This window comes from Sebastes umbrosus, chromosome 7, assembly GCF_015220745.1.
Source record: "Sebastes umbrosus isolate fSebUmb1 chromosome 7, fSebUmb1.pri, whole genome shotgun sequence".
NCBI lineage: Eukaryota > Metazoa > Chordata > Actinopteri > Perciformes > Sebastidae > Sebastes > Sebastes umbrosus.
The window spans coordinates 27,817,105-27,845,030 of record NC_051275.1 but is presented as its reverse complement, the minus strand read 5'-3'; the positions used below and the strand labels follow the sequence as shown (position 1 = coordinate 27,845,030).

The 27,926-nt window shown below is 41.1% G+C and overlaps 1 protein-coding gene across 2 annotated transcripts in view; it reads right to left on the bottom strand.

The window, feature by feature from the left end:
* The window catches only part of igsf11 (immunoglobulin superfamily member 11), a 109,262-nt gene that overhangs the window by 53,202 nt on the left and 28,134 nt on the right, over positions 1 to 27,926 (bottom strand). For both annotated transcript variants that reach the window (XM_037775445.1, XM_037775446.1), the window contains one exon: positions 24,007 to 24,036. In XM_037775445.1, coding sequence (XP_037631373.1) covers positions 24,007 to 24,036 — 30 coding nt within the window. The remainder of the gene's footprint in view (positions 1 to 24,006; positions 24,037 to 27,926) is intronic.

The following is a 27,926-nucleotide window of genomic DNA, read 5'->3' as shown; positions in this document are numbered from 1 at the left end:
CCCGCTGCAGGCTCGACATCACACTGTGCACGGCAGAAGGCGGAGCAGGCGGCTGCTCAGCCAGGTCGACACAGACACACAGAGCATGACAGAGCCGGTGAACAGCTGGGTTAGGTCACAACCTGTAAAGCCACACTGCCAGAACATCCAACAGGACAGGATAAAACACTGTAGAGCAGAGCACCAAAGTCACACTGCAGGGCGGTCCGACCACAGGGTGGCCGGGAGGAGGCCAAGCCTCTTTCAGCTGGACACACATGGGAATGATTTGTATTTCTCATTATAATCATGCCATAATATCATATAATGTCTAGGATTTTGATGACTACGATTTCCTTTTGACCCGCCATGAGAAAAACAGCAACTAAAATAAACAAAAAACTGTGATATTTTCATGGACTTTTATGGACTTGCTTAAAATACCATAATAATTACATCATTAAAACATAATGATGTTATATATTTTGTGTGAATTTGCATCATACGTCAGTTTAAGATATGTGGTAAACAAACTGACTGTAGAGCTGCAACAATTAATCGATTAGTTGTCAACTGCTAAATTAATCGGCAACTATTTTGATAATCGATTAATCGGTTTGAGTTTTGTTTTGTTTTTTTTCAAGAAAAAATTAAAAGTTCTTTGAGTCCAATTCTTAAATGTGAAAATGTTCTTTCTCTAAACTGAATATCTTTGAGTTGTGGACAAAACAAGACATTTGAAGACGTCATTTTGGGCTTTGGGAAACATTTTTCACTGACATTTTGTAGACCAAACAACTACTCAACAATGACAATAATCGTTAGTTGCAGCCCTAATTATAAGATTATAGAATGATTATAAAATTGACAGCCCAAAATTTAAATACATGATGGGAAAACATCCTTCGTTGCACAGCATTCAGTCAAAACTCTCCATTCAACAGGCAGATGTTAATATCCAGCAACAAATCCAAGCCCCCCTTTCGCTCTTGGTTTTATTGTCAGAGTATAATTATGCAAAACAGATCCAAAATATTCTGAAAACGACCTCTTCCACATTTAAAATTCTATTACAGACATGCCTGATTAGTTCACCAATTACTCAAGACAAGCAGCTCAGAGTCGACTCTGCTCCCACCAACAGTGTGCGTGCAGTTAGTTTGAACCTCCTGCCTCGTTCCTCCAGGCATCAAAAAACCAACCCGAAGAACATCCGTGAAATAATTTTCTCAACTTAATTCACTTCATTGTTTATCTAACCTACCCTTTGAAGTTATTGGTGCTTTATAATAATGTATACTCTGCTTTCTATTAGTGTAACATGTGGTGTTACACCTCACAAAAGCGTTTTCCACTGAAGATCAGTTGAAAGCCTAATTCACACATCATCTCTGCTGTGTTGGGAGACCAGCAAGAGACGGGGCTGCAAATAGACTCCAGCATCTGCTAGCTGTGGGACTAAAACTTTAAACACATACAAAGTGATGACAACTCGCAGTTTAAAGTGCAAATTTCTAATTCTACCACTGCAGGGCCTACGAGACTGCGCTCAGGATATATGGATTCAATATGCACCCGAGAATATTCAATATAACCCCAAGATGCAGACTCTGCAGCTGAGGAAATTATTAAGCTTTATCATCAGAACTCCTATTAAATATTGTAAAAGAAAAAAAAAATCCTGGTTATTAGTTTGAGCTGGAATACACTCAAACAGCAGTACAGTGGGTGTGATCAAGTGTTGGATGAGTGTGACTTCCTTTGGTGAAATTTGTCAAAAAGCTACAACAGATGGGAGAACAATCCTCCAGTGTGTGTGCATGCTTGTGTATCTGTGGGTGTGTAGGTAGGTGCCACATTTCCACATCTGCAAAAAGCTTTATCTGCAAAGCAAACAGCGTGAGAAATTGTCTGTAATGTCATCCGTTGTCTTTGAATGAATCAAAAAGAATGTAAGTGGTCTCGCAGCTGAACAGTAGACGATGCCAGTCTGACTGGAGGGAGAGTTAAGTGTTGCTATCATAGTGTGAACCGGAGAGGCTACCCAGAGCCATTTAGCCAACAAGAGGACAAGCACTGCAAGCCAAGCAGAAGAACTGCCTGGAGCAAGAGAGGCGACTATGTGTGTGTGTGAGTGTGTTTATGTCGGTGTGTACATGTGTGTAATGTGTGTGTTGGGTAGCCCACTGACACCGCAGCCTTGTTCTCTTTATGTATCTAACTAGAGTTGTGTGAGTGAGTGAGCGTGCTACGAGAGGCCTCTGATGTGGCAGACATTAACCTCTACAGCAGCATTAGCACTACACAAGTATCGTATATTATTAACACAAGTGATCCAGTTACTGTATAGAGGGCAAATGAGGACTTGCTCTTAATTTCTCCCCCCTTGTCAAGTGATGTGTGAGGAGAAACTGGTGCATGAGCTGATGCTGAGCTGGCACTGACAACAACAAAAGGTTTCTGCATTCGCCTATTCCTCCATCCAACCATCCGTCCGTCCATCCATCTATCTCTCAGCGATTTCTCTCTTGTTATCTTCAGACGCTTTCATCACAACACAGACAGCCCCCACTGGAAAGAAAACATTTCACACAATTCTGCAGCAAAGCATGCATGTCACGGACATGAGTCAACCTGAACGAGCACTTTATACACTGTTTGTAGCGCTACCAACAATCACTCTGATGTAGTTTAAAACTGCACAACATACTTTGGTTTCTGTGTAAACTTGGGCATTTAGCGTCAGACTCTGCATGGCTTCTTCTTCATGCTATTAATCTGGCATGGCACAGGCCATCTGTAGCTGACATCAGGAAATCACTGCTCACATGGCGTCTGTGTGTCTGCGTTAGTCTGTGTCACAGAAGTGCTGCAGGGGGGAAGGAAAGAGCAGCCTCTTTCTTTCCTCCCTTGATGAAAAAAAAAATTAAAATCAACATGGAGTCATTTGCATTTGAACCAGAGAAGCGCTGTGGTCGAACTCTCTCAGAGGAGGTAGTTTTAATTCCCTCCTCAGGGAGCCAATCATGCACCGGCTTCTGCCATGAATATGTCCACATATAAAATCTGGCCAGCTAACGTTACAGGAGTTACAAAGTTAAAATAAGAACCGAGTACTCTTTGACTGAGTCATCAACTCAGAGTGTTTGTATTATTTACCAGAGGTGTGAACTCGAGTCACATGACTTGGACTCCACTTCACTTGACCTTGAGCCTTTTGACTTGAAAATCTTGATACCTTCCCCCAAGCCCAAAGATTAAAAAGTATTTATTTTAAAAGTGCGCCACGAATCAATTAGTATCCTGAATCAACAATAACACTATTCATTCCCAGCAAGCCAATACTTAATTCCCGAGATCCGCATTCCTTGAACCTATAGGACAGCGTCCAATGAAGTTGCAGGAGAGAACCATGAAGAACTAAAGTTACGTTACTGAGCGCCAGTTGGAAAAAATGATACCAAAGATTATTTTGTTTGTGTACAAAAACTATGCGGTCATCAACAAAAAAACTAATTGCAGTATGCAAAATGTGCGGGTCCAAAATTACAGACGGATATGCAAATGGAATTACATCTGGTGAAGAGCGCGTTATGACTTGTTTAGGACTCAAAACTCGAAAGTTTAGGACTGATTTGGGATTGATATGGGACTTGCCTGTCTTGACTTGGGACTTGACTTGGGATTTAATTTGGGACTTGCCTGTCTTGACTTTGGACTTGACTTGGGACTTGACTACAAAGACTTGAGACTAACTTGTGACTTATAAAACAATGACTTGGTCCCACCGCTGTTATTTACCAAAGGAACTCACATCTATCTGTTTAACACTTAAATGAGAAAAAAACAGCGGCAGCATCAACACAGGGAATTGATGTGGTTGTTTGCCAGAATAAGATTACTGCTGATAATAATACTGATCTTGTGGCTTTATTATCTCTATGCAGTACACAGTATATGACATAAAACCTGTGGCAGCATGTAATCACTACCTGCAACAACCTATATCTACTGAATCACACATGCCATTACGGCTGTATATGAAGAGAGAAGTGATGGCAGTGGAGGCGCGGCCTGTATTACCTTTTCTGTTCTCCTTCCCGTCGTGCTTCTCTCATAACACTGCAAGGGCAGCCTCGTTACCATTGAGGGCTGATAAATGGCCAACTTCACCCTCCTCTGCTTCCCTTTCATAAAACAGCTCTGGTGGTACTGAACCCTCCCCGCTGGGCCTGCTGGGTCAATCTCATACCATTACAGTACATTCAGCCTGCCTGCTTCATTTCAGCTGAGAAGCGATAAATACGAGATTGTAAATGGCGTCAGTGTGTTTGAATGAGAAAACGTGACGCAAGCGATAATGTGCAGTATCTGGGAGTAACATTGGTTTCTCTACTCCGACGCACAAGGGTCATTAAACTTCATCTGGTGATTAATTAAATGAAATTTGATTTTCTGTCTATACCATCTTGCATGAAATACGACTCAATGCGGTTCAGGTTAAGTGAGCCGACTCCCTGTTAAACTGCTATCATAACCTTCTGCTCCCACTTGGAAGAGCACATTACATTTGAGTGCTGATTCATGAAGGCTGGATAAATCATTGTTACAGGCAAATAAAAAGCTGCTCCTCACAAGCGAATATATTGCAGATCAAAATGAGATGTCCCTTGTGAAAGTTTACGAATTAAAAACAAACAAGTTTTATTTGTCTAGTGGAATAAAGTCTACAGTAAAAAGACAGAGCTGCTTCACAGTAGTGTAAGGCACAAACACACACAGTACACTCCTCACGCTCTGCTGAGGACTGCCTACGTCAGTCCTTTTCTCTCTGCCATCCTCGTTTCTGCTCTCCGCTACATTTAAAGATTCAACAGAGGAGTTCCTGAGCTTTTTTTAGTTGCCAACACTTCGTTAAAGCTAGAAAATCCCTGTGAACGAATGTGTTTCTTCATGTTTCAAATCTCACTTCCTCAAGTCGCAACATAGCAAGACGAGAAAAAAAAAAAGTGAGATAAATGAAGCTGCTTTAGTGAATTTGGAAATGTTCAGAGATGAAGTGACATAGTTTGATATTTTTGGGAAAATACTGAATAAAAATGTTAATTTACTTTCTTGCAGAGATGAGAATATTGATAACCCGCTCAGATCTGTACCATAAATCTGAACCTTGCCAGCAGGTGGTTATAAAGATATGAGAATGACCGTCTTTTTTAATTGCAACTTTATCTATTATTAAGCTACTTTATAAAAACCTAGATAAAAATGTGTAGTTAATTAAACCCTTGTCTGACATGGTGTTTGACTGAGATGAGCTGCTAGTTCATTAACTGAGCTAAGACAAGCTATTCACTATTTAACATAACGTCAAACTGCACACAGACCTATAAAAGAAAATGTCGTTTCTGACCTATTTCTTCAAGGACCAGGCAGACCGTAGAAATAATATCTCCAGCGGGTAAAGGAAACATATTTCATATTGTTACACCAGTTCTCATTCATGTACGGAGCCTAGCAACTGGACATTTCTGAGCGCTGTGGTTCTCTATGTGGTTGAATTTCCGGCCAGGACCGACTCTTTCTGAGGTGCCGCGAACCACCCTAGGTTTCACTCAAGTCTGAGCTGTGTCTGTACACGCCAAATACTAATAGAGTTTACATCAAAGATTTCCCTCCCACTGTGACGGCCGAGTAGATAGATACACTCACACTATCTCTCCCTCTCGCCTCCCTGTTCTCAACCTACTGCCCTTTCCTCCATCTCTCTCTACTTCCCACCTCCAGCGGTGTTGGTCTCAGGGTGGAGTGTCACCTTGCTCTTCGCCTAGTGGCCTGTGGCTAGATGATGATTTATAGCGGAGGAAAGCAGGGGGTTTGGGAGATGAAGTTGGTGGATGGCTAGGTTTAAAATCACTTGTGGCGGTGTATGAAAGCCATGATGAATGAATGTAGTCCCTGCACGCCAATCAAAGTGATCTTCCTCCAGCGTACAGCAGATTTTAGATGCATCCAGAGGCTGTGGGTCGCTTTGTCTTCTTCTAATGATCTTTTTTTCCTCCGTTCTGCACTCATGTGTTTTAGAATGAAGATGCATTGAAGAAGGTAGTCGGTTCACTCTCCTTAAAGGTCCCATATCGTGCTCATTTTCAGGTTCATACTTGTATTTTGTTTTTCTACTAGAACATGTTTACACGCTGTAATGTTCAAAAAATACATTATTTTCCTCAAACTGTCTGCCTGAACATGACTGTTTTTACCCTCTGTCTGAAACGCTCTGTTTTAGTGCATTTCAATGGAATTGCAACGGAACTGTGTTGCTAGGCAACGGCTTGGGTTCATGTTTACTTCCTGTCAGCTGATGTCATTCATATACACTGCAACCGGAAATAAACTGGGACACATTTAGAATGTTTATGTTTAAAACTTTGAAATGGTCTAAATATTGTAGATATGTGACATCACAAATGGACAGAGATCCTGACGGCTTGTTTCAAAGACACAGTTTCTGATTATGCGCTGTGTGTATTTCTCTGTTTCGATACTTTCACAGTATTTATACGGCACTTAAACCTGCTTTATAATAAAAAAATCTAACTTTTTACAATATGGGACCTTTAAGATAGAAAAAAAGCCTGAAGATGCACAAAATAAGGTGGTATTTTTCTTTTGTTTTTTCAGGTTTAAAATGTGCAGTTCATTCACACGTTGAAGAGACAAGCCACAACTCAAAGGACCAGTCTGTGGGCAAACTCAAATGCATCTTTGTTTTAAGGCATTTCAGGATCTATAGTTTGTGAACTAACAATTGCAGCCCATTGTTAAGAAATCATTAAGGAAGAAACCATTTGTGTGAGTCCACCGGATGTTGACGGTGAAAAATGTGTTGGTCTGAACAAAAAAGTCCCATTCTTTATTGTTCTGCTTAAGACATTTGTCAGTAAGGATCGGTGCACAAAGAAACAAGTGTACGTGTGTAAGAATCCTGATTATTGACATTAGAAATATAGAGTAATAGTGGACCAGGACAGTAATGAGCCGTCTTTTACCTGCTCTGGATTACCTGTAATATAATTACTCATTTAAATGCAGGCTTTTGCGAATATAATGATGAGGGCCAGGAGCAGGTTCTTGTTTAGTATGCTAATATACATTTATTCGTTATGAATAAAATCATACATATCAACGGCAGCAAGGACCCCTGTGATGTGTGGCTCCCAGTATGGAGCCGCTCCCTACGGCTCACTGAATAACCAGAGTGGCACGCAGCATATAAAAACAGCATGTGTCTCCTGGATATTTACTGTAGTGACAATGAAGAAGATCTTCAATCTTCTGCACACTGTTAAAATGATCACTCTGAACATCACTTATAGTCTATTAAATTTAAGAATGTTTCTTTTAAATCTAACCAGAAAGCATTTTGTCTTTTTTAACGAGATGTTTATAGTGAATATGAGTTTATATGATTTCAGATGATTGTTGTTTGGTTGAATATAAATCCTTCATCACTCCTTATGTGTTTGAACCATAACAGCATGAGTGAGCAACTTGGAGTGGCCAAAACCACCCAGCGACCAGTTGTCCGTACTGTATGCATACTGTATGAGTCATACAACAGCAAGTCACACAGACAGATTGTGCTTTGCTCTCCATCTGAGTCCGTTCATATGTCAGCGATATCACAGCTACAAATTGTTGCTCTGCCATCTCTGTCATCTCCCAGTGAGCATATTGTTTGTGGTGCAAAACTGGAAATCTGTCGATCGAGGTTCCAAAGGGACATTTATTTATTGTTTTTCAGTCACTGCCGAACACAAAATAGGACTAGTATTGTTCACCAAGGATATTTCTGGTGATATTCTTTATTTTTACTCTCAACAAATCCCATGAAAGACCAAAACCAACAACAGATTGATCACTAAGTATTGCCTGTGTAGCCAAAGCCTGATATATCGTATTCCTCTGTGCCACAGGCTTCCATTGTTGTCCAAAAACACATCAATGAGTCACACTGTTGCACTGGGTGACATGGTCCTTCATTACCATAAATTAAGACAAATGTAGTTTATTTTGAATAATACCCAAATACACCAACCTGCTGCTGTAATACTAGAGCATCAAATGTGTATTAATCCACTGCTGAAAATAATCATAAAAGCATTTACTCCCGTTGTCGGCAAATGTCGGACCGTCTGTGAGCTGTGGCCATAGTTTTTATGGTGTGTCCTGCACCGTAGCCATCAGCCATCTGAGGTTTTTGGCCGATTCAGCATGTTGAATCAGTGTTGAAGCTTGGCACTGGGAGAAATCCCTCTGATAGGCTGTTCAGCTATAGAATAGAATAGAATTCCTTTATTGTCATTAATCGAATCAGTGCACAAGAAGAGATCTCATCTGATCGTACACGGATATTTTCACAGCGACATGACCATCTGGAATAAAGCTAAGTGGTGAGTGAGAGTCGTGTGAAAATGGTCAGCAAACGCCGCTTTGTTTCATGTTCGTATCATAACAACGGCTTGTATATCCGCCGTCCTCTGTCTTTCGGTTTCCCTTTTTGAATGACAAATACAGACTCCCGCTACCTGCTGGTAGAGAGATATTTTTGCTCTCATGCAGGCGCAGAACGTACGTGCTAGTTGGCTGTTGGCTGTAGTCTTTGCGGTGTGTTCAAGTGCAACTTTTTGGCCGTGACAAAGACAACGTGAGGCGACACAACAGTTGGCCTTCGTCGACGCTAGTTCTTTGATGTCGGTTTGGTGTGTCTGGGCATTAATGTTTGCCAAAAACTATAATGCCCAGCTGTTTTAGGACATAATTTAGCTTTTCAAATGAAACTATAAGCTTTATTTGTGAGCCACTCTTCAACATTTATGTCTTCAGTAGGAACTAATGAGTTTAGGGCTATGTGCAACAGGTTAGAGAAGTTACAACGTATTGACAGACAAACTCACATATTGTTAGGTTTTGGTGTTTTTAATGGGATTTATTGAAAATAATAAGAAAAAAAAACAGCAGCCGTATCCTTTAAAGGTAGGCATGTACGTATCATAATGCTCTAGCATAGAAACCTTGCTGTTTTATAGATGCACCATATGAAGTTTGACTGTAGAGTCCAAATTGGTTTCTCTACAGCAACTCACTAACCCATAATGTGCTGCACAGCATCAGTCCGTACTGCTGGCCGAGTTCAACTCCTATGAACCCCGTGGGCTTGGTTCTGGTTGGACTGAATCTCTACTAACAATTTGTTTTCACAATTTGCTCTCACAATTGGTTCACAAATATGGTGAGAAATTGTGGCAAAGGCAATTTGCAGTTAAGGCCGGGGCCGGGGAAAAAGCTGCATCAGTTCATATTTTTTCACACTGTGTTGACTGTCCTGTCCTCCATCAGGATATTTCAAAGCTCTACAACTGGCCCAGTTCCCTGCATGAGGCGACAATAGCGTCACCACGCAGTAATGAATCAAATTAAGTGGAATGTCAGCTAGGCTAACAGAGCTCTCCTTCTCCTCTCAGCATGAAAAGGAATAGTTTCATGGCTCCAATTTGTCTCTCCCTGCCCTCACTGGCACATATTTTTTGCGTTTCATCTTAAAAAAAAAAAAAAAAGTGAAAAAATGATGCTACTGGCGAAGACATGAGGAGTGGAAAAGGGGAAAATCCAATTGGAAATGTAGAATCTTTATTCATGTAGAGTCAGAGGTAGAGGGGTTGACTGGTGGAGAGCGGGGCCTTACCTTTGGGTTTTGATGTAAATGTATGCGATAACATAAATTATACCCGAAGGGGGGGCCTGCACTTCTACTGTACCTCTCTCTTTCTTTCCCTCTCTCCATCCCCCTCTTCTGTGAAGATTAAAGTGTGTAAAGGTGATATGAAGGGAGAGAGGCACTTTACAGTGACAGAAGAAAGAGAACGACACAGCAATATGCCAATGATATGGTGATGAGCAAGACAGAAGATGAAAGTGTACGAGGAGAAAACAGAGAGTGAGAAAGAGGGAGCAATGTTTTCTGAATGAATAAATATGCAGCGAGGCTCGTATACAAGTGCGTAAGTGACAGCTCTTATGTGGCTCTGGTATTCCAAAAAAACAAAAGGTTTTACATTTGAAGCAGCCTCTGGATGCAGGAAGTAAACAAATCCATTTGTTTGTTTGTCTGTGATTAACCTTTAGCCAACTTTTTTTAAGTGTAGCAAATAGTACTTAATGCAATTATACCATTATACTAATGCAGATCACTGTGGGAACACTACAGATTTAAAAGCTTGGCAGTTTCTCACACTGTTGTTCTGATGGACAGAAAGTGAACCAAACGAGTCCTCCTCTAGATGTAAAGCAATCCTTGTCCTCTGCCAAAACTGGTGTGGTTGTTGCCACACACACACACACACACACACACACACACACAATAACCTAACTTGACGTTTTTTTAACATATTCAGTAGGAAATTCTGTTTTCCTTTTGAAGCATAATGGCTCTTGTCTTCTGTAAGGTTGTAAGATTTCACTGACAAGTTTATGATTTGATCTGAGACTCTGTATCACATGCTGCATTCAATACACTCAAACAAAGCCCTTCTGTTTGATCCTTAGAGCTTAAAATAGGCTACTATGAAATAGTGTAATGTTTGTTTTTGTCCAAAGTGATGTAGTAGTGTTGTTAACAACACTAAATCCCTCTCAGTCAGGTTTAGTGAGGGTTTACTTCACTACTGTTACATTTTGTTAGTCAGGTCTGCTGTGTGTGCATCATTTGCAAACTACAACAATATGTACTGTGGTTAAAGTGTTGAAAAGTCTGTATCATAGGTGCTGTAGTCCCACACCAACACTAACTGCCTTGGCTGGGATTACACCACAAACTACAGCGTAATCATACAGTTAAAATCAACACAACCAAACCAAACACTACTGTAAGTGTTCACCAAACTGGTATTTACTGCAGGTTAATTATATTGTAGCCTATTGTGAAGTGTTTTTTGTCATTTTGTATATTTACTGTAGCTTATTTGAGGAAATTTGTCTTTGCATTTTTAAAGCAAGAAATAATTGCAACTTAAAAATACCCTCCCAACACATACAACTACTCTGCTTTGAATAACAATGTGTAGCTGATTTGGTTTTCCACAAAAAAAAGTTCAATTACTTAGTTAAAAAATCTTAAAATTGCATCTCCAGAATTCATGAGTAGGCTGTTTTTAGAAACAAGATGTCCCTAATTTACTGAAAGGTACTTTCTCAGAGTATTTTCACTGGAGATTTCAAGTTCTTATATCACACTTATAGAAGTTGGCCCACGATTGGCTTCCCAGTTGTGATGTCACAAAATCCTGCTCATCATTACACGTCTTAAATTGAGATTTAAGGTAAGAACTTTTCCTCTTCAACAGATCTTCTAGTGTCAAATATTTTCCACATTCATCATTCCGCACAGTAAAGGTCAAATATTCATGTGAGGTAACAATGAGCAAAACATTTAAAGATAATGCAGATAAATAATTGTGTTTTTGAAAATCAGGAAATCTGCAACACTGTATTAGAAATGTCTTGCGTGACTGATTTTCTGTACTTCTGTCACAAGTGATTATGTGTCATCAGCTACGTCAAGCCTGCATATGACGCATATTGCAATAGTGTAATGATGCGATGGAGGTATATTAGAAAGAGGACAGCTGTCTTGTTGTAATACAAATGATCAACCTTCTAAGCAGGGACTAAATCCTGGATAGAAAAAAATAGAGAGATAGAAGATAGAAAAATCTTGTGATTTAAAGAAAAAAAAAAAAAAGGAATCATAGCGAGGTGGTATGAGAGAGCAAAGAAGAGTGAGAATGACAGAAAAAAAGCAAGAGAATGAGATTATCCGTGGCCTTTCACTGTGGTTCTAATCCATACTTTGCAATATTGTCGCCCAGAGCGAGGAGATCATAAATCTGCCATATGACAAAGTCTATAGGAACAGTTAGCAGACAAATGGACATGAGGGAACAGAGGATATTACACTAGAGACCACAGTAATCTGTTTCTCTCTACATAGATAAGTATGTTATGCTTCCATGGGTAACAAAATGTAACAAACATGCATGAGCACACTAACCACTATTCTATTTTAGGGGAACTGTGACTATTCTTCAATTGTGTGTCAAAATGTGACACCCTCTAAGCTAAAATAATGCTAATTTATGATTTTTTTTTAATAAAATTGTGTCATATTTTTAAATTGAAGACACGGAGCTGAGGTTTACCACTGCAACAACAATCACTTCCCATTGAAAGGCCATCACAGTGAGGTTCACTGCGAATCTGCGAATGTCTTCGCCCTCCTGCTGTCAAGTCCTCACCGCGAGGCTCGGTACCATTTACGAAAACATGCGGCTCGAGCCGTTGAATTTCCAGAGCGCTGTGATGAGAGAGGGGGGTCTATTTGCATCGCCAGTCGCAAACCAAAAGGTGTATCCAATGTCTTGAGGGCACGGGGGAGAAAATGAATAAGAGTGACGGCATAAGACTGGCTCTCTATATATAGCAGGTAATCTGTCATCTCATTTTTGTCATCTCCCTTCCCCTCGATTTTTGCTTCGAGGAACGAGGGATTGATGAAGATCAGAGGGAGAAAGAAGGGAATCTTGGAGGCTTTGGAGAGAGGAGAATAAGGAGAGAGGAGGAAGGAGGGAGGCTGCGCTGAGCGACTGATGACTGCTGTTTTTAGAGACCTAGTTGCAGCTGGCCAAATTCCAAGCCAAATAGTTCAACTCTCACAGCTACAAGAAAAAAAAAAAGTAAAAGTGTACATCTAACACTTTAGTTTCAAAAGATTTCCGCTGATCCCCATCCTACACCGCAAAAAATTTCATTTCCTGTCGACCCGCAACCCCACCGCTGCCTGGAGTCAGATATTTCTAAAGTGGATATTGTTTGAACGTCCTGTCAGATCTGACAGGTTGGATTCCCTGGCAAGAGAGATTAGTTTGAGACAAATATGCCTTGTTCGTATAAGCACACACACAGACACACGAGAAAACACTCCTGGGAAAACGCTGAGGGGTCTTATGAAGCTCCGTCTGATAGGGCTCGCCTTGTGGTCACTTCAAAGCAGAGATGAAGGAGTGGATAAAGAAGGAGCAAAGAGACGCACGGAAAAAAGAGAGAAGGGGAGGATGGAGTCAGGAGTGAGACATGAGGCGGGATAAAAAGATGGGAGCAAACGGCGGTAGAATGAAATAGGGTGAGGTGTGGGTAAGATGAAAGAAACACAGGGAGGGATTACTCTGCAAAAAAAGGAAAATAGTAAAAAGAGGGAGAAATATTTGCGTGGAAAATGTAGCAGGACACTCAAGGAAAAGGGCACAAGTTGCTCACATGCTCGCACACACCACACCTGAACACCTGGGGAGATGAATCTGGATTTTAACTCTTTTAAACTCTAAAATATATGGACATTGAGGAGAGGTTTGGGAGGCCTTTGTGCAAGTCCCGACTAAAAGCAGCAACTTTTTACTGCGAGAGAATCCTCCTTCTCTCTATCCAGAATCTCTCTGATGAGTCGATGTGGTCAAGCCTGCAGGCACGCACTAATACATACGGGAGAAGTGGGGGGATCATTAGAATAACTCAACCACGCATAGACAGTTATCTAGCTAGCTCCATCTAGAAACACTTTCCCTGAATAATTCACAGAGGTGTAAATAAAATATATCCAGTGGCCTTTACCTAAAAAAAAAAAAAAAAAAAAAAATTAGAACAAGATCTCTGCCATGCTGAGTAATGAGTTCTTCTCTCGCAGATGAGTTCAGATATGACACGCAAGTGGATGTGTACTGTAATATAAAAAAAAGACCTTACCTCAAAATTCAGTTATTCACATTGATATTCAAAGAGGGGGCTGTGTTGCTCAATTTAAAACAGAATATTTCATTTATATAGCTGCCTTTGATATGACAGTAAAACATGGCATCTCTCCAAAAACTGCAAGAAAATCATAACAGCTGTGATTGCAATGATGTCCATTATACAAAAACAATAACTGGGAAACATTGTTATCCAGCGGTGGGTGCACGGCAGGCGCATTACGGTCCTTTAATTGTCCCGGAATAACAGATGATAGCGGAACGTTTATTGCTTTTTCTCCTGCTGCGGAGAGTGCAACTATTTTCTGCATAATGCATGAGCGCCACGACATGGCCCAAATCATCCCCAAAACAAATAGCTTCACAATGGATATCAGTCCTCCTCACATGCATGACGGACCGCCACACAGGAAGATGGAAAGTGGCATGGGACAAGAAATAAAAGCATTTCCCGGTCAGGAGAAGATAAATAGGCCTTTTTCCACGTCTCCCGCAGTGTGAAAGATACAGCGTGGTGTGTAGTCGTCAAACCTGTGTGCCAAAACTACAATACAAAACGGAGCAGAAATCAATACACGCTCCAGACTATTCCTCATCGGTGCTCCTGTGATTATGACAATCACTCCAGGTGGTTGGAGCATGGATCGTGTTGCTCTGCTGGCTCAAAGGACGATGCTTCATGGCACACAAAAAAACGTTTTATTTCCAAAAGGTCAATCAATAAAAATCTGCCTCATTTCCCCCGGCCACTCTTGTATTTCTGAAATTATGCAATAATCGGTCTTGAATGGGACTAATGGGACTGTGAAGCTCCCTAAGCATGTGCTGTACAGTAGCAGAGCGTGTAATTCTGCAATTCAAATTTAAAAAGCAAGAAGGAAAAGGTTACACATTACACTTTACCCAGCTTGCATATGAAACCTCTGATCCAAAAACATCTCTCTTTTAAAGGAAAATAAAGCTGCTATTCAGAGATATTAGTTCAGTCAGAATGAGACGGATGCCAGACAATATTCTCCATCCTGTCCGTTCATTTCAGGACTCTGTTTTCGTATCTTTGCACTCCTCTTGGTGTCCAAATGCCAAGGTTGGGAAACTTAAAAGATGTTTCCTGGTTGAGCCCTCAGAGACAGACATCTAAGGACAGCTGCTCCCTCTCTTCCCTCCCTTTCTCCCCCCCCTCTCCCCTCTCTTTCACTCCTTCCCTTCCTCTCTCTGTCAATCACAGACAAAACTTTCAACTCTCCTCTTCCAGCCCCACCTCTCTGAACTCACCATATTTCCTCCCCATCTGTTGTCTGTCCTTATAAAGCACTCTTACTCCTTCCAAACACACAACTTTTCTTTCATTTACTTACGATGAATTGTTCCATTGAGGCAAATGGGTCAAGTGTGTAGTAGTTAGTCAGCCAGATAGGAAGGCAGTCTTTGTGTGTGTGTGATATGTTTCTCTTAGCTCCGATTACTCTGACACAACACTTTCTAAATTAGCCGCCTGCCACTAACCACTGCCTGAGCCTCAGGGCCTGACCTCACCCTTGCCACACACCTCAGGTTGGAGCTCAAAAAGACCTCTCAACGTGAAAATGGAGCACCCTAAAGCACATCAAAATGATTCAAATCTCTTTGTAACGTTGTTTTTGCATTCAAAATCTGCTGCTGATTTCTTTTATACTGCACAGAAGAACTGTGAAAACATGCTTATACAAAAATATGCATGTGCAAATGGAACAATGTGGTTGAACAACTTTTCAACAGGCAGTAAGATAGTACCACAGTCACTGACCTTGTTAAAGATAAACACATGGCTGTTGTCACTTTGTCATGGCCTATATAATGGTAAGTCCATACCAAATTGCCGCCACCCTTTGAACCCACCTCACGGTTTATATCCTGCAGGTCTCACATACTTGAAGGTGTGATGATTAATGATAGCGTTGTCGTCGGTAATGAGCAGTGGGACTTTAGCTGTGCCCTTTTTCTTCCGTTCCTGTGGCTGGCATCTGCCCACCTTACACACGGAGAGAGAAAAGTAGTCCTATCCCTGGCTGGAGGGCAGAGCAGAGAGAGCTAACATATATTATAGTCTTGGCACATCAGGAGAGAGTAGAATAAAATACAATACAAGAGGATAGAATAGAATTCATAGAACTAGTGTTAGATTCTGAGGCGTGCCACTTATCACTCATAGGATAAATATGAAGCTACCGCCAGCAGCCAGTTAGTTTAGCACAAAGACTGGAGATGGGGGAACCAGCAAAGGTACGGAAATCAACCTATTCTAACTGAAACTAACTGAAAATCTAACTGGAAGCGTTTTCAGAACAGATACGCCTCCATCTTATTAAATGTATCAATCCACACTGCTCGTCTCACGGAGACCCCCCGCGTTTTTTATGCTTCAAGTCTATTTTTATTGCGTTTAGTGAAGCGTAATCTGCATAGACAGCTGTTTAAATCACACAAATACCCCGCTGTATATGTGTTTTGATTTATTAACCGTGTCTACATTGATTGATCAAGGCTCCCAGTCTGTCTGTGAGCTGGCTTGATTCACTACAGGGAGATTCCCCCTCACTCGCTACAGTGGGCATGGTAAATAAATAAAAACCAAGACATAGGCCTACAAACACTGGTGAGTTCTTCCCTTGGAGCCAACATGAAAACTATTTTGGTCGCTGTCCACTGCTGGTCTCCATTCGTAGCTATACCTACGAAAAGTAATGCATTGTAATTTGTGTATATCCCACAAAATTAATTTGTATGTAATCTACGTAATTGTCAACCAGGAAATATAGATAGCGGTGAACGCTTCATAGTGAGGCAGTGGGTCCAGGGTGGATGGGTGGTTCAAAAAATACCGGACTTTCGCCCAGGAGACTGGCGTTCGTGTCCCGTGTGAATCCAGAAATCATCGTTAATTCATTTATCACGTAATTTACGTACTCAAGTTACGCCACTTCCGGAGTTATTTTAAGCCAAATCACGATCTTTTCCTAAACCTAACTAAGTAGTTTTATTGCAAAACCTAACCAAGTTGTTTCCTGTGAGGATGAAAGTTCATTTTGAAAAGACTGTATGCATGTGACAAGTGTAAATTGACACGTGTTGCTGGATATTCGAAGGAAAACAAACAAAAAAGGAGGAACGACTTTTTCGTAAGATATCATATGAATTGTTGTATGAGGATACGTTGTGCTGACAGACGGCTGAAGACGGAGTCAGTGTGGCTTGGATGACAGAACGTTTACACGCCGCTCACGTCTCGCTTCCAGTGGGGGTTCTCAGTAAAACTCACTAAGTGACAAGTTGTATCTTGTGTGTTTAAATCAGGACAAAAAACAAAGTGTAAAAACACAAAGTTGTGTTTTTTACGGGTGTCAACCAGTGGAGATAGCACATAGTCACTGCTCCTGGCCAAGATATAGTTCAGCACATAGCTCTCTGTAAAACCACAACTCGTTGTTTTTGCTCAAACACAACACAATTAGTGAGCTTTAGAAGAGCTGCCAGGCGAATTTGACAGAGACCAGAATAGCCGTTTCCCCCGTTTCCAGTCTTTGTGCTACGGATATGAGAGTTACAGTATATCAATATTCTGATATAACTCTCAACAAGGAAACTAAAAAGCGTATTTTCCAAAATGTCAAAGTATTTCTTTAAGTTCAGTTCCAAATATAGAAGACAGATAAGATATCTAGTGTACCAGTGTGTGTAAATAATGTCATGAGGGGCTCCTGTGTAGTGCCAACAGTCAGTACAAGGACAGGTTAATTTAAATTAGACATCTGAGAGACCCGGCAATAACTGAGGCATGTACTGTTAATTCCAACTGGTGTTTGTTTCAACCTTAATAGGATTAAGATATTATTAAATACATTCTACAGATTTGCCAAATGAACTTTACAACAAGATAAGAAGAGTGAGGGTTACTTGTGTACTTTAAGATAAGATTTCATGTCACACTGCCCTCTTTTAGCAGAGTAGTGAGCTGCTTGGAATAGTGTGAGTGTGTCCTGTGTCATTCCACTCATACTGCACAGCCCTGACCTCTGTCCGTCTCATAAACAGAGGCTTTGGAAACTGTGTGTGTGTGTGTGTGTGTGTGTGTGTGTGTGTGTATGTGTGAGTGTGGAAAGGTGAGGTTGGAGGGTCAGAAAGAGTATGAGAGGGAGTGAAAGTGAGAGAGAGATGAGTGACGGACAGTCCGGGGAGAGACGTCCCGTGGCATTTTTATCCTTCCGCCGGAGCCGTCAGCAGCGCGGTGATGCACCGTGATGTTAACTGTACTCACTGCAGCACCGATTTCCCAAGATACATCATGTCAGAAACAAGGTGCATTATTGTACTCCACAAAGCAGCCTCTCTGAGGTGTTTACTGCAGGAAGCAAAGAAGTTTAGAAACTGTTTTGTTGTTTTGCAGGAACTTGTGTAAGATTCTTTGCTGTGGCAATATGGAAAAATTATTTGTCATGATAACCAAAATAAAACCTTCCTCCAATACCAGTCCAGTACATATATTATTTCCACCTGTTACCTTAGTTTTGTTAGTCATATTGGACATATACATGGTAATGGGAGGTCAAAGTGGGACTGTCATCTTCTGCTGTATTCTTCTTTCAGGAATCAATCTGTAATCTTGTAATATAACAGCCGATTAGACTGTTATCAGGCTAATAAATAGGTGTTATCAGTCACTATAAGCACCATAGATGTGGGTTAATAGGTTAAGTTGTAGTTTTGTTGCCTAAACGTAAAGAAGCACTTTTGTTTGTGTTCAAAATGTAATGTTTCGTTCAGTTTTACAACATGTTAGAACAGGTTGCTTCGTTTGGCTTTCACTTTTATAACGTAGTAGGCGTAGCAGACCCCTATTGAGCCATATCTATTGTGCTCATAACGTCTATTTAATGGCCTGATAACAGTCGAATCGGGTAAATAATATATACTATATTGAAAACAATCACAAGATATTTTTACACCTTAGAAGGACATGTGTAGGAGTTAATTGTTGACTTAACCTTATCTTTGAGTTTTAATCAACTTAGAATTGATTAAAAAATATGAATATTATTGTTCTCTAAATTGGAGAAAGATATTCATGCTTTTATCTTTTCCAAGTCTGTTTTTCCTGGCTGAGAGGTAAAGCCTGTTCACATCTTCATCTCAGCAGCCAACAACAAAGACGACGGATCACATATCTCCCTTTGACATTGTCCGACAGCGACGGTTGATTGACCCAATGCTGAAAACAACAATGTGTTAACGTTCTCCTGACAACAGATCCCTTTTGATGGACCCAGACTGCCCTCTCTTACATAGTGCCAAAGTAGTCTGACATTGTTATCTCCTTCAAACCCCTTTAGGGATGACACATACACTGGAGACCCCGGTTCAAGCCTGATCTCTTTCAGTATTTTTAGTTGTCTAAGATTAACTATACTTTATCCATAGAGCTGGTACATCAGAAAACATTCCTATCAGTTGTCTTGAAAACAGTCATATGGGACTATTCAATCTTGTGAAGGGCTCATTGCATTGGTGGAACATGATCGCAAAAAAGCACAAAATGCAAGTCTCTATTCAAAAATAATCAAAGCACACTGTAGAGTTTGAACAAAATTAAAATGCCTTTATTTGACATGGCAATAATTGTTTAAAATGACCATTGACATAGGTCTTCATCAGGGTCGCTGTCAGCATTCAGCAGTAGCTTGCACACCTATATAATGTTCCAGGTACAGTACACCTGAAGGATCCAAAGAGCACCTGTATGTGATTACCACAAAGACCCAGCAGCGCTTCTACTCAGTTGTAGTCATATGGGACATTTTGTAAAGCACTGACAAACAACCTATTCTATCTAGTTTAAGGGCTTGTTGCTCCAGTTTCAGTACAGTGTCTTTGCACTGAATTCCAGTAGATTTCACAATTCATTTTAAGGATTTACTTGACTTCTGTGATTTGACTCAGGCATATTATGCATTTGTGAACATTTACACCCACACTCAGGGTTATATCCTGCATCAGTTCAACTCGTTACATTAGTCACATCCTTTAAATCTCCACTTAAAAACTTGTTTTTACAAACTTGCTTTTCTGCAGTAGGTGTTCAGCCCCTTTGATGTGATGTTTTTACACCTCTTTGTGAACAATAGGAGCCATCTCCGCAGCCCTCTACTCCTCCGTGCCTGCTGCCACCCTCTCCCTCCTAACTTCCCTACATCCCTCCATTGTCCTCGGATCATATTGTGTGAACTCCTCATTACAGGGGTGGTAATAGACTCTTCAGCACTAAGATCCTCTTTATTATCCGTCAACTGCGGACTACATCTCTAAGCTGATTAGCCAGAGCTGTCTTTTCAGCATTTCAATTAGGAGCGTTTTTGAATAGTCAAGCAGATTGTATGCCTTGTATTCATTACTGACATTTCTGGAGCGCTACGCAATGTTAGAATACAAGTAATCCAAGAAATGCATCGCAGCAGTGAGGATAAAGGAGCTACAGAAGAATGACATCATGGCGGATTTTTACATATTGGACTCGCAGGGAAAATGGCAAAAGTAGCTATTAACAGCAATCCAAAGCAATTTACAGCAGCAGGGAGGCATGCAGTTGAAGCATAAATGGCCCAGCTGGCAATCATACTACTGTCATACACACACACACACAGAGAGTTTGTGGCGTTCTTTAAAAAACAACAAAACAAATATTTCAAGGAGCATCATCATTACCATTGATTAAAACCAAGAAAATGAGCTTAGAGGACAACTAGCCTTAAGCCTCAAGCTGCAGATGCTTTAACACAAGATGATGTCTGTATTGTGATTGACGTTATCTTTATCTGCTTTTATATAACTGTCTTCCCTGAGAGGACCGTAAAATGGCAAGAACTGATAAATGTGTCATTCTGAGTGGCGTAAAAGAGAGACTGGCTCTTTAGCTGCGACTTTAAAACGCTGCAACATAAGTGCCCACCGGGCTGTGAACACCTACGTGCTTAATCTCACTGTTCGACTGTCTCTGTTCATGTCATTTCAGATGAGCTGGCGGAGGAAAATGTCCCACATTGGGGACCTTATGTTGGGGAAAGAAAAAGAGAGGAGGAAGCGGAAGAGGAAGAAATTGAGGGAGAGGAGCGGGTGGATGAGGTTGTGACTCCTAGTGCTAATGGATTTGGGTCAGATGACGAGGATATGATGCTGTGGGTGGGTGTCTGCTCGCATGTGCATGTGGAGGGCATGGTTTTTGTGATGTCACTGGCAGCCGAGCCAAAATATGATGATCTCGGGGTATTATCGGTATCTGTTTAAGGTATCCGGCTTTATCAAATACCCACTTGACACAGGAGTCACCACCGTGTTTTATCATTCTGTCTCTGTCTCACTCTCTCGCTTTCGCACACACACACACACTAATCCATTCAGTCATTGTTAATCCAGCTGTGTACAGAGTGCTGTACATGGCTGACAACTGTGTCACTGAGGTGGGGTTTGTCATACCTGTCTGTATTTCAGTTGCTATTGTTGTCATTGCTGTCGCTGCGAGTCACTCAGGGGCACGCTGAATCCATCAAGGAGAATAAACCTTCACATTATGGCACACACTGTCTGTCTATGGAGATCGTCAACGTTGTAAATGCATGTATTTCCACTCTAAGTGAACTGTTGTTGTCATGTTCTCAGTTGTATTAATTTGACAAAGAGCTAAGCCTCACTTAGCGCATCAGTCTGGGAGAAGAAGACAGAGGAAATAAGCGATACAGTCGTACACACTGGAGGGTTTCTCCAGTAGTTGTGTACCATTTGCCAGAGATCAACTGAAGCGGAGCAGCTGAGAGTCCACTACCTTTTCCCAGAGAACCTAAGGGGTACTTGTAGAGGAAGATGAGAGCCATTCATATTTCAAATGATTTTCCAAGCAAGCAGATTATCTTTTTTACAGTTGTGTTTTCAGTTACGAGCCCCTTTGTCTAACCTCTGAACTATAATCAATGTTTCATCCTTGTTGTGAAATTGCCTGTTTAATTGTTATGCTCTGTTATAAACTGTTAAATCCTTTCCTTGATGAGCTGGTAGCCTGTAACAGTGTAAGTTGTTCTGCATTTTGTCAGCAGCACAAATTAGTTCGTTGTTTCTGGCTTTGCTGGAGCCAGTCGCACCAGCTGTTAGTGAGTTCAAAGTTAGCAAAACTATAACATAAACGTTTTTTTTATTTACACAGAAATTAAAACGGAATGCACTGCACAAAGTCGTACACAAAGAGCTCTTATACTCTTGATTTGTTACTTAATATTTACACCACTGTCAGATGTAAGTGTTGCGTAGTTAACTGAACCAATGGACAGAACTTAGCTTACGAATATACGTAAAAACATGATCCTTTAGATACAGATTTTTAAAGGTTGAAAGAAAAATGATCATCATATCTGATCCGACATTTGATTAAAATGCTGTTTAATAATGATGTAAACTGGGAAGATATTAAATTACATTTCACAAAAATAACACAATAGGCCTAAAATGAAAAAGTAAATTGTGCTAATAACAATTAAATGACTCGATATGGTCGCTTATGCGGTGTTACGGTTTTTTTCCAGGTAATGTATCATTTGGCTTTCCAAAACTGTTATTACAGCTTGTGATGCTGCGTTGACTTCCTGTTCACATAGTTGATTGCTTTTGATTGGATGGTGCTACAGATGTTTCCTAGCAACGGATTTCCACATTACGAGCCAAGACATTCCTTAAGTTTGAATTGGGCGACCCAATTTAGTTAATCACTAGTTTGAAACTAGCTAGTAGTTACTAAGAACTTAGGAAGGGACTTAACACACCAACTCAGCGATGGATTTAGGAACAGCTGGTCCAACCCCTGAGGAGCAGTTTTGCTGGAAATAATGGTGTTGATTTAGGACTTTCAAATTAGAAACCAGAGGGTGTAGTCTGTGTGCATGAAGCCCAGATTAGGATTTGACATCCTGTGGAGAGTGGTTGGCGTGGGCATGGGCTATGTGTGGACGGAGAGATGGATAGAGAGAGAGAAACACTGAGAAGAGAGTGTAGAGACATCCAGACATTTAAAACAAGGACAAACAAAAAGAAAATATTAAAAAGGAGGAGGAAGAGATCATGGAAAAGTGGACAGGAGGAAAGGGGAAGAAATTTACAAGAGAAAGAAGGAGCAGTCAGATTTGGGATTGAGTGGAGGAAGGAGAAGGAAGGTGATGATGGAGATTGAGAGCCTGAATATGAGAAGATGCAGCTGCGAGGGATCATAAAATATAGAGAAAACAAGGAGAGGAAATGCAATAGGAAATAAACCAGAGTGACAGATAGAGAGAGAGATACTGAGCACTAAAACGTAGTAGAGGAGACAGCAGATGGTGGGGATTATTCTGGACTAAAATACTCTGGGATCTACACAGGGAAGGCCACAGACATAAACCGTTACAGACTCCATCTGCCAGAAATAGACCAAAAAGAGCTGTAGGTCCGCCATCGGCATAATGATCAAATGCTGCCTAGATGGCAAAACCCAAAACGGCGACAAAACCGTCATCCTGGACAACACAACAAATACTTTGTCAAATTCCAGGATAGATAAAAAATTATGATATTCTGTTATTCTTTTGTAAAATCAGCTGGGAGAGACATCCTGTCGAGTCATTAGCTAAACACACATGCAAAAATACACACAGCAGGGGACCTTACAAGACACTTACATCAACTAAACTAAGCAAGAATTACCATCTCTCAGATGGAATCCGTGTCAAGACATAATATCTGACATTAAAACGTCTTTTTTTGCAGCGGCAGGTGCATGTGCGCTGGGGTATTTCAGTATGTGTTTGTGTGTGATTATGACTGATACCATAAGACACCCCTAATCCACATTTTATGTTCACCATGATTAGGATAACAGGCCGCGCTAACTATCTGTGTGTGCATGTGTTAGTGTTGCAGTGAAAACGGCAAAACTGGGCCACAAATCTCCCCAGTAATGCCTCTATATCCATCCACACACACAATATGAACACACATAATTGCAAACACAGTCTAATGCCTGCCAATCAAATCCTCCCATCTCCCTCCGCGTGCAGAGAAAAAAAAAAGGAGAGTAGGGAAAGAGCAAAAAGATAATAAAGTAAATTGAAGACTTTTGTTTTACCTTTCCCTGTGTGCAGATCAAACCTTGAACCTGCAGGGGAAAAAAGAGAAGAAAACATAATTACTGTTGTGTTCTGAGCGAGCATGAGCGAGGCTGAGCAGATCATACAGTGCGCTGCCGCACTGATGAAGCAATTTAAACAAAAATCAACAACATTAGCTTCTCTCCGTAGGCAGACAGAACCCACACCATGCTCGGTTCCTGTCTGCGGCTTCTCTCAATACTCCTCTATAATTGCCTATTGAGCCGTGTCACTCAAGACTTGTACTTTATGTTCCTGCAACAGCAAGTAATTGTTAGTACATTCTAGCCTCAACATTAGTGTTAGCATGGCAAACATTTACTTATCCTATGTGTGTTTGAGAGAAAGACAGAGAGTGTGTGTGTGAGTGCATGTGTGTGTTACTGACTAATTATCTACCCTGACGAGGGGGCAGTTAATTAAATCCTTCCCTGGCACGGAGCATAAAGTAATTATGGTGCAAGGGTGCATATCCACCAAAAAAAGTCAACGTCCATGTGTGCTAAATACATCACATGTGCACACACATACTGTATGCACTTCTGTAACAGAGACAGTGTGGTAGCAGCAAACACTGCTTCGCCTGGTATTAAAGAGTACCAGAAGAGTCTGTTAGAGAGATTACTGCAAAGGCACATTAGATATTGCTACAGTGCATAATATGATTAATTACTTCAGCTCTGTGCTAAGAGGTTTGGTAATGCTCACTGGCCACAGAGGACAAAACAGAAAATACTTTGTAGATATGTTTGCATCTTCATTCTGATACATAATAAATAATGGATTCACTGGGAATTTGAATGAATGTTTTATACGCCTCCCAGTGCCAAATTGTGCCCACCAACACTGCCAGCAGTGAAATCCCCAAAAGAACATATTCTCCCCAATTCCCCGAAGCACTCTACCCTCAATTACTGGTTTCCAGTCTGAAGCTGATGCACGGGAACCAACCAATTCGTGCTGCTGGATCTCGACCTGTTGTCTTGTTGGTTTTTCATGTGCTAACAGATGCCTGCTACGTCTGCTGTCTGATAACAGGATCTGCTCAGTGGGATGGTCCAGTGCTGGCTGCGGATTGATCAGTAACATTTTGCAAAGCTACAGTGAGTGTTTGAGATTCTGTACCTTCACTCAAAGTGCTTTGAATGCTATGATCAGTGATAAAAGCTTTTTGCCTGGAAGGAACCACTTGGAATGGCTTCTTCTGTGGAAAACACACATTTAGCTGTGTATTTCCTAAATAACAATACTTTCTCAAGACTCCAGATTTACTTTAGCCAGATCTGCTTTAATATAGTTTTCAATTTCCCACAGCCAGTCTCTCTTATATTCTTGCAAAACACTGCTTCATTGTCATTGCACTGTAGTTCCATTTACAGACTCGTGAAAAGAGGAGAGACTGGCAGTTACGATATGTCCTGTGCCGAAAAACTGCTGAACAGAGACTGACCACCCAGGCTGGAGGCCTGGAAACAACAGGAGCTGCTGTAGCATACAAATAAGCTTTACAATCTGCTTCTGACACACACAGACACATGGATACATTTGCATGCCAATGCTGTTCATGTGCAAGTTCATGTCTGGTGTTTTCATCCAAATAAATGTGTACAAAATGTATTGAATCACAGGATTAGCCCTCCCATAAACACCCCTGTGTATTTGTCCTTATGGTACCTATTTGACACGAGTAATACCTCGGTATGGCTGTTTCATGTTACCAATGCAAATAGCGTTTTGTAGAGAGCTGAGTGCTTATGATCTTGGAAACACAGAGTCATGCATTTGCTCAATGGAGAATCCTATTACACCCCCTTCATGTGTGACAAGACCAACAGCAGCAGCAGGCCAAACTCACTAAAAAATGCCTTGTGCTCGAATAGGTTTACCCATGTTTACAAATTTGATTCCAGTTAACTAAAGGTTCTCAACGCACACAGTAATAATCATCCATATTTTCAGCATGAGCTGGCTGCGCGGCCAGAGGTGTGAGGCTGATGCTTCGCCTGGCTGATCCTTTTCAGCTGCAGACGTTCACAGGCCCATCAGCAGCAGGTCTTCACGCTACGTACGGCTAAAGTGAACGGCACTTGGAGACGGAGAGGAGCAATCATTTCATCAGTTGTTAAGCAGCGGTGCCTGACCACTCTCATTCAGATTGGTCTGCCAGCTGGAGCAAAGGCTCATGGGAAACAGGGAGGGAAGTGCAGGAATAACAGAGAAAAACAAGTGCTGTTATTTTAACAGTTGATATATCTGAAAATGTCCCTGCAAATTACCTGGTTGGATCAGCAGGGCAGGACTGAATCAATGACGGTTGGATAGAGCGATTAGAGACTATCAATGCAAGAAATGTCTCTAAAAAAATATGATAAATAATATTTTATAGAGCGACTGGCAGCCAAGAACAAAAGAGCAAAAATAAACATCTGACACGTGAGCAACAGGCTATATATTTCCCTGTCTGAATGCCATCAAGCGCAGTCTTTCCTTCCCTCTGAACCGGTGTGATTAGTCACTGCGTGAGTCTACCCCGAGCAGGTTGAATTTAATCTCAACCTCTGAGGCACTTTACGGAGAATTTCAAACCATTACCCAAGCTCAACAATTGGCGGTGGCTGCCAAGCACCTTCAAGAGAATGTCAGTTTCCATGGAGACCAAGCCACCCCAGCTGTAGCCCCCCCTCTCTCGCCACAAGTAAAAAACAGTAAAAGCCCATTGACGGCCACATATCACAAGCCTCTCTGTAATTGTCTCTCGTGTGCTGTCTCGTCCTCTCTTTCTCTGCCTGACATCAATGTTTGTGTTAATCTATACGTCTTTGTTCTCAGTTCACACATCTGCCTCTGTGTTTGCCCGCGTTAGTAATTGCTCATTTGCAGTTCCTTGGCAGTTTCCCTCCGACTCTGGAGGCGTTCGTGGGAATAAATGGAAAGATGTATGCATTTTAAAGAAAGTTGGGGAATGAAAGACAAAGTCAGGAGGATTAACGCTCAGAGTTGAGAGCAGATGGAACCAAATTAAAGAAATAAGAAGTTGTTTTGACAGTGGTTGTACTCCACTGTTTAAAACTACCGTAATCATTATTTAACCATTAACAATGAATTGAATTGCTATGTGTATGTGTGTGGAAGGGGTCACTCGTAACAAACCTCCTCCCTACTACAGAGCACTTTATCTTCTTTCAGCTCATTGTTTCTATTCGCTTGATTCACTCTCCCTGCTTTCATCAGTACAGCCTGCAGCAGTTTCCAGCGAAAAAGTTTTATAAACCCCTTGTACACTACCTGCTCAGTACCAATCAGCAGACAGACATAGTTAGAAAACATAGTGGAGCATTTAGCTGCTAAAGAGACCATTATTTTTCTCCGTAGTAAATGGAGACCAAACAGAGCTTAACAAGAGTGAATATTGGTCTCACATTCGCCAGGAGGCCAGAGACACGACTCCAAATCAATGAATAACAATAGATAATGTTACCCTGTACTGCTGGATGTGTAAACAAGAATCTGTTTGCTAGCTAATACGTTTGCCATATATCAACTTAAATGGTGATAATACAGTATGTTGGTGTTCACAGCTTGCTTCTACTGCCCAGGGATTAAATTGGGCCACCGGAGCTCTGTCTCCTTCAGTATTACAGCATTGCCAACTCTTTCAGACACTGTCTCACACTGACCAAACAGATGTCGAATATAGGCTCCTTGTCTTCGACTTTATTAAATAGTTGTGGCGATCACACAGCAGCAGGATCGGTACTTGGCTGTGCAAAATAGATCTTTTAACACAGGAACTGCAGTGTTTCTGAACCATAAATTCAAGCAAAACTAAAACTGTCAATTGCCACTGGCAGTGTATTTGGGAATATATTTGGTGTGTTGTATTATTGTCTTTTGGGAC